At 41.2% G+C, this 17,412-nt stretch overlaps 1 protein-coding gene across 1 annotated transcript; it reads left to right on the top strand.

Moving 5' to 3' along the window:
* Positions 1-1,576: 1,576 nt before the first annotated feature.
* FAM8A1 (family with sequence similarity 8 member A1) lies at positions 1,577-14,507 on the top strand. Its single transcript, XM_087707431.1, has 5 exons — positions 1,577-2,041; positions 7,193-7,313; positions 8,481-8,604; positions 10,230-10,369; positions 13,419-14,507. The coding sequence occupies exons 1-5, from the start codon at positions 1,606-1,608 to the stop codon at positions 13,561-13,563; spliced, it is 966 nt and encodes a 321-aa protein (XP_087563557.1). The 5' UTR covers positions 1,577-1,605; the 3' UTR covers positions 13,564-14,507.
* The last annotated feature ends 2,905 nt before the right edge of the window (positions 14,508-17,412 follow it).

Consider the following 17,412-nt stretch of genomic DNA (forward strand, 5'->3'; position numbering starts at 1 on the left):
TATTTAAAGTAAATAATTATTTTAATTTTTGCCGTTCCCATTTCAGTCTGTCTCTTCTTTTGCATCCTTTAATGATTCTATTCCACCATTCCTTTGACATTAGTGTAACTATTGCCCTGCAGTGAGTTGCCCCTTGGCGAGATGTCCATGGCAAGTTGTCCTGCTGCAATGAGTTGGATGTGGCCAGCTGGCCATTTCGAATTGTCCCAGGCCCGTCACTAAATAAGCCGTTGTTAAGCCGAGCCGAGGTGGCGCAGTGGTTAGGGTGCAGTACTGCAGGCCACTCAGCTGACTGTTATCTGCAGTTCAGCGGTTCAAATCTCACCGGCTCAAGGTTGACTCAGCCTTCCATCCTTCCGAGGTGGGTAAAATGAGGACCCAGACTGTGGGGGCAATTTGCTGACTCAATTTGCTAAAAATCTGTAAACCTGCTAAAAATCTGTAAACCGCTTAGAGAGGGCTGAAAGCCCTATGAAGCGGTATATAAGTCTAATTAATAAATAAATAAATAAATAATAAATACCTGTAGGCAATTTTCAGAGCTGCAGACTTCCAACTCCCTGATTTTGGTTTTGCAGAGCCCTGTTTTATAAGAACAGCTGCTAGCACCGATGCCATCTTGATGCCAACGATGGAACGACCTCCCCGTGGAGATTCGTACCCTCACCACCCTCCAGACCTTCCGCACAGCCCTCAAGACCTGGCTATCCCGTCAGGCCTGGGGATAAAGATCGTAGCCTGCCCCCACCCGAATGATGAATGTTGTGCTTTATTTTTACTTGCACTGTTTTTATGTTTATTGTTTTACTGTCTTGTACCCCCCCCCTTCCCTATAAATTGTAAGCCGCCCTGAGTCCCCTCAGGGAAAAGGGCGGCCTATAAATAATAAACTCAAACTCAAACTCTAGCCCGCAGTTACGCAGCGCAGCTACGCAAGGAACGTTAAAGCGGTTGGAAAAACCGGCCGAGCGTCACGTAAGAGGCCCGCGCAAGAATTGTGGCCGCTCCTCCGACCGAGGAATTTCCTCACAGCCAATAGAGTAACACAGTGTTTCTCAACCTTAGCAACTTGAAGATGTCGGGACTTCAACTCCCAGAATTCCCCAGCCAGCGAATGCTGGCTGGGGAATTCTGGGAGTTGAAGTCCAGACATCTTCAAGTTGCCAAGGTTGAAAAACACTGGAGTAACACACTCCACCACACCCCACACCCGCCCGAAGTCCGGGCCGACAACTTCCACAGCCTCTTTTTACACCCAATTGGGAATCTTTTGAGTAAAATAAACCGCTCCTACATCCCCCCCCCCACACAAAGACATAGCCCTCTTCTCTTTCACAGAGCGGCTGAGGGAGGAGAGGGGGGGTGATGGGATTGTCTTATCAGCGTCGGGGCCCGGGGAAAGACACCGGCCGAGATGATTCAGGGGCCCCGCCTGCCACCGCGGCCGGTGACGTTCGCGTTGCGGGGCAGAAGGCCGTTCCTGTCGGCGGCCTCTCCTCCGCCTTCAAGCGAGGGCGAAGGCAACTCGCTGACGGGCTCGCGCCTGCGCAGTGCGAACGGCAAGGCTGCCATAAGCACGGCGAGGGAAGGCTTTCGGGCCGGGCCATGGCAGAAGCGAGAGAAGGTGGAGGTGGTGGCGGAGGCGGTGGGAGCGTCCCCCGGGCCCAAGAAGAAGAAGAAGAAGACAAAGAAGTGGCGATCAGCGCGGGGGAATACTCCAGGCGCGTGCACCAATGGCTCTGGGACTCGTACTGCGGTTACCTCAGCTGGCAGGGCGGCCTGGCGGCGCTCATGGCCGGAGCGGCGAACGCGGCGGCTTCGGCCCCGCCCCCCGGCGCCTATTACCACAGCGCCAACTTCAACCCCTGCTACTACCTCCTGGCTGCCTCCGTTGCCCCCGAGGCCGGCTCGGCTCCGGCCCGCCCGACCCCGGCTTGGCCCCCGCCCGCAGTTCGACATGGGCCCCCGGCCCTGCGCCCGGCTCCTCCCGCCGTCGCTGCCCCAGCTGGCGGTTCCCAACGGGAGCCTGGCCGGCCCGCAGGTGAGTCGTTCTTTCCAGGTGAAGAAGGGGTTGTGGGGAGAAGAGGGAGGGAGGCTCCTGTGAAGACCTTGAACGTTTTTGACCAGGGTAGTAGAGAGGACGGTGCGAAGATGAGCAGTTGGATGCCTGAGGTAGGTTTGGAGCTCATTTCCCTGGCTGATACAGGTAGTCCTCGACTTAACAACAGTTCGTTCAGTGACCGTTCAACGTTACCATGGCGCTAGAAAAAGGCACAGCTGGCACACTTGACAACTGTCGTAACATCCCCACGGTCACATGATCAGACTTCAGATCCTTTGCGCTCAGTGATGGGTTCCAAAAATTGTTGGAACCTACTCTGTGGGTGTGGCCTCCTTTGTGGGAGTGGCTTGCCACTTATGTGACCAGATGGGAGTGGCTTGCCGCCCATGTGACCGGATATGAAATTATGAATTAGTACTTAGGTCGGTCCAAGTAGCTATTCAGAAACTCTGGCATTGAAGCATGCAAGTCTTAAAGCTGTCAAGTTACAAGATCCTTGCCAGTGGTGGGTTTCAAAAATTGTTCGAACCTACTCTGTGGGTGTGGCCTCTTTGTGGGAGTGGCTTGCCGCCCATGTGACCGGATGGGAGTGGCTTGCCGCCCATGTGACCGGATATGAAGATGCCGACGACACTTGTCAGAACCACCTTAAATTACCTCACACACAGCACTGGCATGCATAAGAATAGGATGTAAACTTGTTTTTTAAAAGGCATCTTTGGTTTGCGTTAAAACAACTTCAACACACGCAATATTCTGATTGCATCACAAACGCAGTAGTCATCCTTACCTTTCACAGAGGCACTGAGCTTTATAAATATGAGCATGATAGTGTAGAATAATCCTATCCAAGGACCAGTGGTGGGTTTCAAAAAATTTTGGAACCTCTTCTGTAGGTGTGGCCTGCTTTCCGGGTCCACTGGTGGAACCTCTTCTAACCGGTTCGGTAGATTTGATGAACCGGTTCTACCGAATAGGTGCGAACTGGTAGGAACCCACCTCTGTTTGCGCTGGACTCGTATTTATGACCGTTGCAGCGTCCCGGAGGATCAGGTGACACCCCCCCTTTTGAGACCTTCAGAGTCAATGAAGAAGCCACATTCACTTAACAACCAGCTGACCAATTTGACCACTGCAATGATTCACTGAACAACCGTGGCAAGAAAAGTTGTGAAATGGGACAAAGCCATCTTTACAGATGTTTTTCTTAGCAACATCAATTTTGGTCTCGATTACGGTCATAACTCAAGGACTACCTGTATGGTTGGTGTACGTTTGAAGTCTTAACCGCATCTGGAAATACCAGTGACTTCCTACCGCTAGTCAGGGTTGAAGTAGAAAGAAGTGTGCAGAAGGGAGAGGTGTGTGGGATGACTTTCATGAAAAAAAGTGTGTGGTATCTTAAAAGACTTTTTCTATAACAAAAGCTTGTGCATACGATCCACCTTATCAGATACTGTGCAATAGTACTTAAATATGTCCTAATTTTGGAATGCATAAACCCAGATGGGTACGAAGACCAGATGAAACCACTGTGGCTGGGTGGAAAGAATACAGGTAGTTCTCAGCTTAAGCAACAATTCATTTAGCGACCATTCGAAGTTACAAAGGCACTGAAAATAGTGATTTATGACCATTTATCACACTTATGACTGTTGCGGCATCCCTATCGTCAGGTGATCAAAATTCAACTGCTTGGCAACCGTCTCATATTTATGATGGTTGCAGTGTTCAGGAGTCATATTGTGACTTTCTGACAAACAGTCAATGGAGAACTCACAACCTTGTTACTAATTTAATAATTGTGGTGATTCACTTAACAAATGTGGCAAGAAAAGTTGTAAAATGGGACAAATTCACTTAACAAGTAACAACAAGTTAGGCTGAATTGTGGTCATAAATTGGGGACTACCTATAATTAAGACAGTATTAGGACTACAAATGTTACAAATCCCATTATCATAATACAGCACTATTGCTCTTACCGTGTAAACAGATTTATGCATTAATCCTGCAACATAAGGCCAGGTTAAACAGGAAGCTGTCATCCTCCTATCTTAGCCACTTGCTAAAATGAAATGGCTCTTTTTTGTTTGTTTTCTATGGATATAGTGGAAAGGAAGATTTTAAAAAATAATAGGGTTGCTCTTAAACATCTGTCTTTTTTCAAAGGTTGGAAGAGCAGGTTAGTCGCAATTCACTCGCTTTGACCTTTGATTAACAAAAAGAGCATATATAAATCATTTCATTCAATCTTGGTGCGACGTTCCCGTGGTTCGTCCATGAGGCCAATGTGGAGAAAAGACAGGACACGATCTTTCTCAGGATGGAGCGACGACCCAGATTGGGGGTCTGGTAGCCCCTTTTATTGAGATAGGACAAAGGCAGGAGGAGCAATAGCATGTGATTAAAAACAGCCTGTAAAAGTACAGTTTCTAATCTACTACTCAGGAAAGTTCTGTCTATATATGGTCAAATCCTGGACGTCATTGGTAGGGCACATCTCAGAATGTTATGTTATGCACTATCAGGATGTTATGGAGTTTTAGGAGTTTGTTTTCTCCTGTGTGGTTCAGCGTGGCTCTGCATGCCTGGGATGAACTGGGCCATGGGGGACACACACCTACACAAGGAACTATATTACAACATCTTGGGAAGGTTAAAATTAGTGGGGCCGCTTAGAAATATCTGATAAAAGTGCTTGTGGAAGAATGATAGATAAATCAATAAATGAATTATGCTATATATTGCAGTATGAAATGAGTGGATCCTAAATACAGAAAATGAAATACAATACTGCATATATGCATATAACTGCACTGATACTCATTTCCATCTCTTGCTGAACTTTCTCAGGAGAAGTTTTTAGTCATATCCTCTTTCATAAAATAGGGAGGATGCTTGTCATGATGCACTGTTTTTCAGTTGTTGCTCTGTCCTTGTATAGTATTCTTTCCTTCAGGTTGAGACTTTTTCCATTTCTTCCAACCCTCCAGAAACAATTAAAGATAGAACTTTTTCAAAGATCATTTGGTTGAAATGTTTGTTATTACCAACTTTACGTCATTATGATTATTTACAGTGGTTTATTTGCTTTTTTGGGGGGGGGGACTTGTTTTATTTTTCATTATTTATCTTTGTAGTAGCTTTTTATTACTTTACCATATTTGGGTTTATTCTGGATACCTGAAATATTGCAGATGTTTTTGTTGTAGATTGCGGAGAGCCTGTATTGATTCTGTGGTGTACAAATAGAATAAATAAACGAAATAAAATTACTACTTAGAGAGACAAAGGAACTTACATGATAAGGAAATTACAATGAGAATAACACAATCTTTAAAAATTGGATGGAAGAATCTTTTGGGGCTGGTGCATGAAGGTACATCTGATGAGTTTAAAAGATTTCTATCCTACTGCTTCAGCCTCTTATCCAGCAGTCTATCAATTCATGAGTTGTTTTCCCCACCTAATATCATTTTTGGTTATCTTGAAAGTGGGAATACCGTAGTGAAGAAGCCTCCTTCCATCTGTCCAGTTATATGAAACTGGATTCACCCCTCAATTTTGAATTTTTAAAAAATAACAGCAGAGAAATGAGCAGAGGTTTTTTTCCCCTGCAGTTACCTCTATTCTGATTTGCGGCTTTTTCACGCTTCTGATGGGCCGCTCATGCTTGTAGCCGAATGAGAAGAAAGACACCGGACAAATCCTTCTTGGGATGAGGCTTGGCCCCGAGCGATGCCCGGGGGGCTTCTTTTATTAGTTCCAAACAAAGAGAAGATGTATACAAATTACATCAAAAGACACATGACTAAATAATCCAATAATAATATTTCAGCGTGGCAAGAGGCTTTGTCTCTGGGCAAAAGAGGAGAGGTGGATGAAAAGGGGGGCTGCTTCGTCCCTGGGCAGGAGAAGAGAGATAGATGAGAGGGGAGGGAGATGGAGGAATAGGGAGGGGGGAGTGGAGGAAGAAGCAAACAGCTCACATTCCTGCATCCCTTTGAAGTTGGCTAACTGCTAGATAGGCTGGTACAAGGGAGCACACTAATTAATAGGAAAGCTCTTACATATTGCTAATAAGAATGTTTTGTTCATCTCATGGTAGCATCCATCTCTGGGCCTGTGTTTTCAGGCAGCCATAACTGCCCTATACACAGAACTGGTAAAGGATCTCAACACTGATTTATGACTATAATAAAGAATTTGATATGATATAGCTAACTCATTAGCCTTAGCAATTGGACAGTGGAGAATAGTTCCTGGTTTGCTGCTGAGAATGGTAGCCAGGAATTGGTACTTACTGAAATACTTTAATAGGAGTAGTAGAGTGGCTTTGATTATGGCTCTGCATGCCTGGTAACAGCATTAGTATTGCTTAACAATATTAGGTAACAATACTATTGAGCCTTGAAATTTTCATTTCTGTATCTCTAAAATGAGAGATTCAACACCAGCTTCTCTTATCAGTCCCTGGTACAATGGCCTCTTAGTGTAAGGTGCCCTGCTACTCTTTTAAAAAGCATGGCTAGGGATCAGATTGTCAATTAACATCAAGAGTCTTCTGGTTCTCTATTTACAGTGATCCAATCCTGACAAATCCTGGCATAAACCCAACCCACTAAACAGGGTTGTTATTATAAGGAAAATAGGAGAACAAAGAGTGCTGGATAAGTTCACCGCCTTGAGTTATTTGTTAAAATAATAAAAGTAGGGCATAAACTAAATAAAGGAGCAAGATCGGCCCTATAGTTGGTAGAGAAAGGTTTATGGTGTCTTACGAGAGAGTGCTGGTTATTTCAGGTCAGGCATTAAGTCTTAATTGTCTAACAACAGCATGGCACTGCAGAATATGGCTAGTGTTCAAACCTTTGTGAAGTTCTTCTGTACATTGCAACTACCTTTGGAAGGGCAGAATTATATGAAAAGATCTCATAATCATCTGTAGTAAAATGTATAACCTAATGTGGTTTTCAGTTGTGTCTCTATCTTAAGCATGGGCTTATTGTATTATCACTTAAAATGTAAATTAATGTGCAAAATGAAATGTTTAATTATCTGACCTTAGTGATATTACAGAGTTTGTTCAATGATATTTAATGCAAAATAAATTATGTTTTTGTTCAGGTCGTGAATACGTAATCCCGTCTTTGGCTCATCGATTTATAGCAGAGATGGTGGATTTCTTTATTCTTTTCTTTATCAAGGCATCAATAGTTTTGAGTATTATGCACTTAAGTGGAATAAAGTAAGTTGCACAATACATAATCTATTTCATCAGTTTCATTATATCTGCTGCTTGGTATGTTATATATTTAGTTCTAAGTACAGTAAATTATTCCATTTCAAACTGCAGACATGGATCATATGAAATCAGTATATATTTCCTTCTTAAAGAATGTTAAAAGTAAAGGGTGTTTTCATGGCAGCTTTAGCTATTTGTTTCCTGTGTTCAAACAGGTTAGAATAATTTTTTAAAAAAATTCTTGTGTCCATGTTTCTATCTGTTCTTCTTTTTTGGCAGTGATGCTATATAGATGTTTTGTTGGGGTGACAATTGTCATGGGTCCCACTGATAAATTTCCCTGCTTCTGTACTTTCTCCAAAGAAAATACCACAAAAAATATGAACTTCCTCTTATCTAAGCTGCAAAGGAAAATTAGCAGAAGTCTTGTTAATTTCACTCAATCTAAAAAAGAAGCAGAAGGGCCTACCAGTATACTAGTTCACTTTAAAAAGAGAGTCAAGTCTTTCTTCACGCCATCAGTAAACCTACTAAAAGAAAAAAATGTACAGCCAGTATTTCACCAGTTCACCTCAGAGAGGGGAAGATGCCATCGATTCATTTTTCCACTGTGAAAAGGTCCCTTCAGAAGGGAGCAGGCAGCCCAGCAGCTGAGGATAAAATGGCCTTAAAGAACAGGAACCAGTGACCAGAGGAGAAGACATTTTTGCCACAGTAGCACACACCTTAGACATTGGAGCAGAAACATTTGCTAGCAGCCAAATGAAATAAAGCAGCCATGTTAAGCCACCATTTCTGCCATCTAAAATAAAAAAACACTATCTTTAATGCAGATCAATAAAACATGGGCAAAAGTTAAACACGTGTGCTGAGGATGGGTTGAGGATGGTGTCATATGTTTCTGTCCTCAAGAAAAAATTTGAGCTATTATGCTAGAGCAAGCAAAATGTATAAAAGAGCTCTCAGATGCCACCTTCTTTGACAATATGTTTTATTATTAGTGCTTCCAAATTTAAAATACATATCTTTTGTACTCTGAATATTCTTCTGAAACAAAAAAGTCCACTACATAAAAATATTTCCATTTGCAGTTTATATTGCCTCTAAACTATACATAGAATAGTATTGATTATTCATAGTATTACTTATTGTATTATACTTTTGATGCAGGGATATCTCAAAGTTTGCTATGCACTACATTATAGAAGAAATAGATGATGAAACTTCCATGGAAGACTTGCAAAAGATGATGATAGTGGCCCTTATCTACAGATTGCTGGTCTGCATCTATGAGGTATACAAATTTTACTTGTACAAACAATATAATATCTATTTTGGAGACTATTATCTTCGGTCTAATTTAACCAGTGACCCATATGTTTTATGAACTTAATTTTAATGTAATTTTTAGTTAGGTTAATGAGATTATATTAATCTAATATTCAGAATATTTATAAAAGCCATTGACATCCAATACTGCCAACTGTACTGGCAACCACGCGGAGGAGAGCCTTCTTGGTGGCAGCTCCGACCCTATGGAACGATCTCCCCGTGGAGATTCGTACCCTCACCACCCTCCAGACCTTCCGCACAGCCCTCAGAATCTGGCTATCCCGTTAGGCCTGGGGTTAAAGATTGTAACCCGCCCGAATGGTATGAATGTTGTGTTTTAATTATGTATTGTCTTATATGTTAAAGTTTGTCTCCCCCCCCCCCTTTTGGGTTGTGAGCCGCCCTGAGTCCCCCCAGGGAAAAGGGCGGCATATAAATAAACTTCTACAATCTACAATCTACAATCTACAACTGTAAATAGCAACTAAAATTTGCATTTGACCAAGAATCAGAAACTGCACCAAGCAATGGAGATAAGAGCAAATTTTATTTACGGTGACGGAAAATAAGTTATCCTTCCCATTACACAGGTAATCCTTAACCACCATTTGTTCAGCAACCATTCAAAGTTATGATGGCACTGAATGAAGGGACTTACAACTGGTAGTGAAAGTTTGGACCATTGCAATGTCCCCACAATCACATGAACAAAATCCAGGTGCTTCGTACTTGCGACCAGTTGCAGTGTCCCACAATCCGACCACCCCTTGCAACCTTTCCTGCCATCTTCCTACGAGCAAAGTCAGTGAGGAAGTGCGCAAGGTCACAAATCCTCTCCCACCTTTCTATGCTTGCATGCATTATGTGCACCTTCCCCTTTCACATGCAAACACTTGCACCCTCTTTTTCTGCCTCCCTGCACTAACACGCATGCATGCACACTCCATTCCCTCATTTCTCATCCTCCTTGCAATCATACACACCACATGCCCTCTTTCCACGGCCTGTTACAAACACCCCACACACTCTTTGCCCAGCCTCTCTGCGCTTGCACATACCTTACCCCATTTCTTTGGCTTCCCTGTGAACACATGCACCCTGCACCCTATTTCCTTGGCTGCCTTGTGGTTGCCCGCATGCGTGCACCCCAGCCTCCCAGCAATTGCTTTTGTCCATCTCATTCCCTGTGGCTTTTCTGAGCTCATGCTGCACCAAGCACCACCGCCCCGAATTTCTGTTTATCCTGGCCAGGCCTCCTGGGGCCCTCACCTATCCCTGCAGCAGCCCTGCTGTTTACCTGAGTCTCCTGCTTCCCATTTGATGACTCACGCATATCAAATTATGGTAACAACAGAAACTGCCTGGGTTGCCATTACAAAGCAATGTGGTCACGTAATGTTGCACTTATGGTCACGTGGCAATCCCAGTCCCAGTTGCAGTCGTAATTTGAGGACAACCTGTAGTAGTCTCTGTCATTATTTCAAATGTGTATTACATTTGGTTATCTTGCCTCAAGACAACTTCATTACTGATATACCAGGCATGGTAAAACATATAATTTTAGTTATGAGAATTTTGTTGTTTCAGATTATTTGTATTTGGGGAGCTGGTGGTGCAACTCCTGGGAAATTTTTGCTAGGCCTTCGAGTTGTGACGTGTGATACATCAGTACTTATTGCACCAAGTCGTGTGTTGGTGATACCATCGTCTAATGTGAGCATAACAACGTAAGTTTTCTTTTTGTCACTGCAATATTATATTTGTATGAATCCTTAGATGTTTTCAGTAATGTTGGATATTATTAGATTTACATAATTTTTATTCCCTTCTTCAGCTTTACATTTAAGGATATTTTACAGCCTGATAAACTCAAGGCAGACTTGGGAGTGGTGTTGTTTGTTTTTAAGTGAACCAAACTAACAAAGCATTGTTAGCAATAAAATGTAGGTAATGAATAAATGTTCGGCCTTTTTTGAATTATATTAGCTGAATAAATTGGGGAAATTATTTGTATAGCATACGTATTAATCTGAATTATTTGCCCATTGTTGGGAGACAATGTATAATGAATAAGTCACAGTTATCTCCTTCAAAGTATTTTATATTATTTCATTATATTTCAGCTTCAGCTGTGCTAAATTGATTCCCAGTTATAAGATTTATATTTTCAGTAATTCAATTCTACTTTGAGGCTTGCCTAAATAATTAGACTGTGTGTGATTAAGTAATTCAACAGCATTAACATAATTATGTAGGACTCTAAATCATCTGGAATGCTATATCATAAGCTTTATCACTAACAAAGTGCAAAAAATGTTGCTTGACATCCTGTCTTTGGGACTTGTAACGCAATGTTTCCTTCCAATTACTGTATTTTTTGGAGTATAAGACGCTCCAAAGTATAAGACACACCTAGATTTTGGGGAGGAAAACGAGGGAAAAATATCTGCCTCTTCCTCTCAGTTTAGTTTAGTTTAGTTTTAGTTTAGTTTTGGTTTATTTGTATGCCGCCCTTCTCCAGGAAGGACTCAGGGCGGCGAACAACTCAAAGGGGAAAGGGAACATAAACAACAGTACACATAATTAAAATACACACAGCCATACCAGTCGAGAGGGGAGGGGAACTCATCAACCCCAGGCCTGCCGGCACAGCCAGGTTTTGACGGCTTTCCGGAAGGCCTGGAGAGAGGTGAGGGTCCGAATCTCCATGGGGAGTTCGTTCCAAAGGGCCGGAGCTGCCACAGAGAAGGCCCTCCCCCAGGTAGTAGCCAGATGGCATTGGCTGGTAGACGGAACCCGGAGGAGGCCGACCCTGTGAGATCTGACGGGTCTTTGGGAGGTAATTGGCAGCAGGCGGTCTCTCAAGTACCCAGGTCCAATACCATGAAGGGCTTTATAAGTAATAACTAGCACTTTGAAGTGTATCCAGAGACCAATCGGTAGCCAGTGCAGCTTGCGGCGGATAGGTGTAACGTGGGTGTACTGAGGTGCACCCACAATCGCTCGCGCGGCTGCATTCTGGACGAGTTGAAGTCTCCGAATACTCTTCAAAGGCTGCCCCATGTAGAGCGCATTGCAGTAGTCCAGTCTAATTTGCCTCCTTGCAACAAACAGTACAGACAATATACACTGCTTACAGTGTTATATTTCAGACTATACTTGTACAGATGCTGTTAAAATTGATGTGCTTTCTGAGTTATGAACTTAGCCGAAATGGCCAAAATCTCAGCATATCTCAAAGAACATTCAAACGAGAGATACAAAAGAGACTGGAAAAAGTGGATTGATTACATAAAAAGTAAATATGGGACTAAAAAACTCCAGATAGCTTATGCTTAGTATCAGTAATAATTTAAATTGTTTAAAATTTGGGTAACAGTAAGAAGCTGAGTTCAATGTAGAGATATTTCAGACTGTGATTGTTCAAAAATTATACCACGTATGGTCTTTGGGAAGTCGGGGGGAGGGAAGGGAGGTGGGGATTTAGGGGGAGGGGGGAGGGGGGAAATACAATATGTGTTAAATTCCATGATTGTATTTGTATACTGTGGCTTTTCAATGTTAGTGCGAAAATAGTACAAACCGAATATACTGGAAGGTAATAGATACCGAAGGAAAGAGTCGAGTGAAAGAAGAAGGAGGGTGGAGAGGGTGAGAGAGAGGAGGAGGAGAAGGGAGGGAGGGAATGGAGAGGGAGTGATAGGGTTAGAAAGAAGGGGAGGGGAAGTAGGCGTAGAGGGGTGTGTGAGAAGGAAGAATGAAAGTTGGAGGGGGTTGAAAGAGGGTGTATGGCAGGCCAAGGTGGTATACTGGGTTTGTATTGTAGAGGGCATTTTCTATATAAGTGAGGGCCGTGTTTATTATTCAATGTTATATGCCCTGATCAAGCACAATGAATATGTGATTGTATAGAATGAAAACATAATAAAATATACATTAAAAAAAAAATTGATGTGCTTTCTGGAAGTATAGTTATTCTCTGCTATTTAAAAGAATATCACTTTTGAAAACAATAGCAGGGGACCTCTTCAGATCAAGCATTTATTTTAAAAAGCTGCTTCATTTTGTGAAGTTGTCTAGAATAATAATAAAGCAGTCTTTAAAAAAAATGAGCCTAATAATTTGAACATTCTATAGGCATTTATAGTTTTGACTTACCTCCTTGCAGCAAACAGCCTGATTAGCACAAGAAAAAAAATCTGCCTCCCAGCAATTTGCCACATGGAGCAAACAGCAAGTTTCCCTTTCAATTTCTCCCGATCATCAGCTGTTACAGGCTGCAGGGATTGCTAGAGCTTATTGAAGCCTCCACAAGCCCCCTTTTGCTGCAAAGAGGTAAATTGCTGGGAGGCAGAGGCCAAAGGGTTGGGGCTGCTGGGTGGGTGGGGCTACATTCAGTGTATAAGACACACCCAAATTTTCACCCTCTTTTAGGGGGGGAAGGTGCGTTTTTACTCCAAAAAATATGGTAATTAAATCTACAGATATATTATCATTTTAAGAAATGGTAACTTTTTTCATAATGGCAGGAGAATGGTGGTCATTACTTAAACGCTAGAAATTTGTCTGTGCAAAAAGTAAAAATATGATTGCAGAAATGTTGGCTAATTCAAAGTAGAAAGGACTCATTGAAAGAGTAGGAATAGAAAAAAAACATGTTCACAAAAACTTGTATTTGACAATATTTTGAGCATTTTTGTTTTTAACATGTAACTCTGTCTATAGTCTTCAATTCAGGCAATAAATTCTAGAGATGTGTCTGCTTTTTCCTTACAGGTCTACAATACGAGCTTTGATCAAGAATTTTTCTATTGCTTCCTTCTTTCCAGCATTCATTACTCTCTTATTCTTTCAACATAACAGAACAGCCTACGATATTGTAGCAGGGACTATTGTAGTAAAAAGATATGGTCTCAGATGATACTCAAGGACTCCTTTATTCCACTGTTCAAATATACTGGAATCACTTTGCTGGATTTCTGAATCTCACCCTAGAACAGTGCCAGTTACAACATTGAGTCACAACATGAGTGCAATAAGTCTTGGGGACCGGTGCTGAATGAATTTGAGAATATTTGAACAGAAACAGATGACTCAAAATCTTCAAAAGTCATTGGCAGTTTCAAAGGAATAGTATTTCTCTTATGAGAGGAATACTAATTCTGTATCAAAAGAGAATTTATTTTTTATGGAAACTAAACCATTGTCATTGTTGGAGCAACCAAAGCAATTGCAGTGTTTTTGAGAGAAATTTATTACAGAGAATTGTTTGCTCTTGTTCTGGTGGATTTGTAAGTGTTTGCTACTCATATAGAAGCCTTATCATTAATTGCTCACACAACCATTGTATTTTCAATACTGAAGAAATTTCTGTACATATGTTCAATGTCTTGCATGATATGAGTATCTTGAACAAAATACAAATTCAACATATCAGATATTACGAAGGCAAGTAAAACTAGTATTAATTAACAGGTAAATACTGAGAACTTTGACAGTACTGCTATAGGCAACCAAGACAAATTCAATTTAACCCCTGCTTTGGATGGTTTATAAATTGTTTTCCCATAAACTTTCAAGTTTTCTATAAAAGCATAGAAAATTTAAATATGTATTTTATTGTGTAAAACACTTATTTCACTTATTTAACAACAGCCAAACTAAACTTTGAATAAACCAGATAAAATTTATGCATAACCTTTTGCACCATTTTATAAGAAAATGAGGTTTCTTATATTAAAATAAATTACATAATTGCTAATGCAATATAAAGGGTGTAAAAATGTAAATTAGTACTCTTATTTTATCTGCCTGTGTGCCTGGATCACTTAAATTATACTTACAAAATAAAGCCTATTTATTTTGCATGGTTTATTTTTATATATTTATGTGTTCTCAATTTTTTACATCTGACACATTGATTTAATAGTGATATTCTTCATTAGTTTTCTGTTCATTTAGGATTGAATAAAGTTAGGGAGGAGAAAAGACTACTAAGTAGTCCTTGACTTAGAACCATTTATGATGGTTGCGGTGTGCTGGGCTCATGTGACCATCTTTTGCGACATTCTGATAAGCAGAGTCAATGGGGAAGCCAGATCTACTTAACAGGGAAGTATGTGGCTGAGCTCTCCTATCCCTTTGGTGTTCCTATTTCACTTCCTGAGATTAGTGGAAATGCTGAGACTTAAATGGTTCTGGTAGCTTCATCTAAAGCAATGGTGTCAAACCCGCGGGTCACATATTGGCCACGCCCATCCCGTTTAGCGAAGGGGGGGAAATCACGATATATCACTTGAGGTCGTAACACCAAGAGTTTGACACTACTGATCTAAAGCATGGGCATCCAACCTTTTGGCCTGCCTGGGCTATATTGAATGAAATGTAATTATCTTGGGACGTATATAAAATGTGTAATATAGTTAATGTATATAAATGACATAATGTTAAAAATTTAGTATCTTGTGGGGCTGCATTACTAGCTATCCAAGGTTGCATGCAGCCCATAGATCACGGGTTGGACACGATTGATCTAGCGGCTAGAAGAGTTTGAGATGGCACCATGATTAGAGCTTAAAACAAATTGAATGCAACTGTATCTAAGGAACTTTGTGACTCCCTAGGAATCATAATTCAAGGCATGGAATAATGCAGTGTTTCTCAACCTTGGTAACTTGAAGATGTCTGGACTTCAACTCCCAGAATTCCCCAGCCAGCATTCGCTGGCTGGGGAATTCTGGGAGTTGAAGTCCAGACATCTTCAAGTTACCAAGGTTGAGAAACACTGGAATAATGGTCTAATCTCCCTATTACACTACTTGTAGTTGCATCATGTCTTAATATGTTACTCAGATTATATCCCAGAGGAATGAACAGGTGAAAGGAAAATATTAAATCCCTGTTCTACTGAATGGAAGAAAATATCAAGTTAGGAATGGGTTTAGCTTGCCTTTATGCTTCCAGTGTCTCTGCTATCCGTTGTTATTACTTAAAAGGCGTAGTTTGTGCCTTGCCACATTTCTACAAATTTAGCAATACCCGTTTAGTAGGTGTTTTATGCCTTACTTGCTATGTCTTTCCAAGCATAATCACTGTAGAGAAAAGATTAAACAAGTACTTTGATTACTCAGCTTTTTGATAATGATTAACAGTGGTTTTGTCACTAACACAGAGGTTAACTAAGACAGCAATTAAAGTACAAATTTGACATTTATAATTGGCTGGATTTCCAGGAGGGGTTGCTTTCCAGAGGGCGAAGAAGCAGTGGAGCTTGGAAAATTTGCTGGCAGGGAGAGGGTTAAAATGCCTTTTCTCCAGCAGTTCCCACATTCTAGTTATGCAAAGAGTTGCTTTAGCCTGGCAAGATTCTGTTTATAGGTGAAAAATAATAAAGGAAACTCTTCAGAAATAAATCCACAATATAGTTCTTGGGGCCTTGCAACATTACAGTATTCCTTATTGCCCTCATCTTTGGCATTATACTGCATTTCCTGTATATTTATATTGCCTAGTATGAATACATTCATAAATCTGAATCAAATAGTTGGGAGAACCAAGACAATTTCATTTGAATGTATTAAACAAAACCCATCACCGATTGTTCTACAATTACAGCTTTGTGAAAAGTATATTTCCTTCATAAGCATACAGCTGCATGCATTCTTTTTAAGGAAAAGCATCTACATTCAAATACCTTGTCAATTTGCTCCTTTAATACATCAACTGAATTTCTAAATTTTCCTTTTTTGAAGTTGGCTTCCAATTACAGAAATTTGGAAGATTTTGGAAGACTTTACTTTAAACTCTCTCTTCGAAAGGATATCTTTCTTGTATTAACAAGAAATAAAGGTTCACTTTTACATTCATGTGTCTTGTTATATTTCTTATCTATCTTGAAAAATGTAACTTTAAATTTGTGTTGTAGTAGATGGCCAAAAGTGTAGTTAGGTGTAGTAATTAAGGCATCAGACTAGAACCTGGGAGACCATTAATTTTAATTTGCCTTAAATACAAGGCCAGGGAGTGAGGGGGCAGGATGGTGGTGGCCTTAGGCCTCTCTCTCTCTCTCTCTCTCTCTCTCTCTCTCTCTCTCTCTCTCTCTCTCTCTCTCTCTCTCACTCTCACTCTCACTCTCACTCTCACTCTCACTCTCACTCTCACTCACTCACTCACTCACTCTCACTCTCTCAACCTAAGAAGCGGACAATGGTTAGCCACTTCTGAAAAATCTTGCCAAGAAAACAGCAGGGACTGGTCCCAGGCAATTGCCAGGAAACAAGACTGGCACAAAAGCGCCATAAAAAGACAAGCCAGAAACTCTTGTTTTGCAGAATGCCCATCTGGCAACAGTACCAATTTGTCAGGCATCTCAGAAAGCAATGCATCCCAAGTATTATAGTCAAATCACCATAGCAACAGCCACAAAACAACGGCACTATAAAGAGCAAATGGACAAAATGGAATCGAACTAAAATGTCAGATGAATTATCCATTAAGGTCACAATCCTCTGCGGCCTTGAAAAGATGAGAAGTGAAATGTTTCACCAGCAAAAAGTACAGCGTGGAAAGTTACTGATTTTCCATTGCCCTGGGACCTTACGGAGAAAGTGGTTGAGGTGAGGATAGTTGGAATGAAAGAGATGAGTAGAGTGATTGGAATGGATGTGAGCAATAGTGGTAGGTTCCAGATTCTTCCTCCATAGGGTTGGAATTTATTGAGAGGGCTAATTGCTCTAAGTGGAATATAAAAGGTGGGTCAGGGGGTTCCACC

Source organism: Thamnophis sirtalis, unplaced genomic scaffold, assembly GCF_051295495.1.
Source record: "Thamnophis sirtalis isolate CommonGarterSnake01/CBP01778 unplaced genomic scaffold, rThaSir2_p1.2 scaffold_2, whole genome shotgun sequence".
Classification (NCBI taxonomy): Eukaryota; Metazoa; Chordata; class Lepidosauria; order Squamata; family Natricidae; genus Thamnophis; species Thamnophis sirtalis.

What these genes read in the sequence shown, in the direction of transcription:
- FAM8A1 (XM_087707431.1), top strand. Translation starts at nt 1,606, where the DNA reads ATGGCAGAAGCGAGAGAAGGTGGAGGTGGTGGCGGAGGCGGTGGGAGC. An exon ending in TGCTGGTCTGCATCTATGAG is followed by an intron (nt 8,605 to 10,229) that starts GTATACAAATTT and finishes TTGTTGTTTCAG; the next exon opens with ATTATTTGTATTTGGGGAGC. An exon ending in TCTAATGTGAGCATAACAAC is followed by an intron (nt 10,370 to 13,418) that starts GTAAGTTTTCTT and finishes TTTTCCTTACAG; the next exon opens with GTCTACAATACGAGCTTTGA.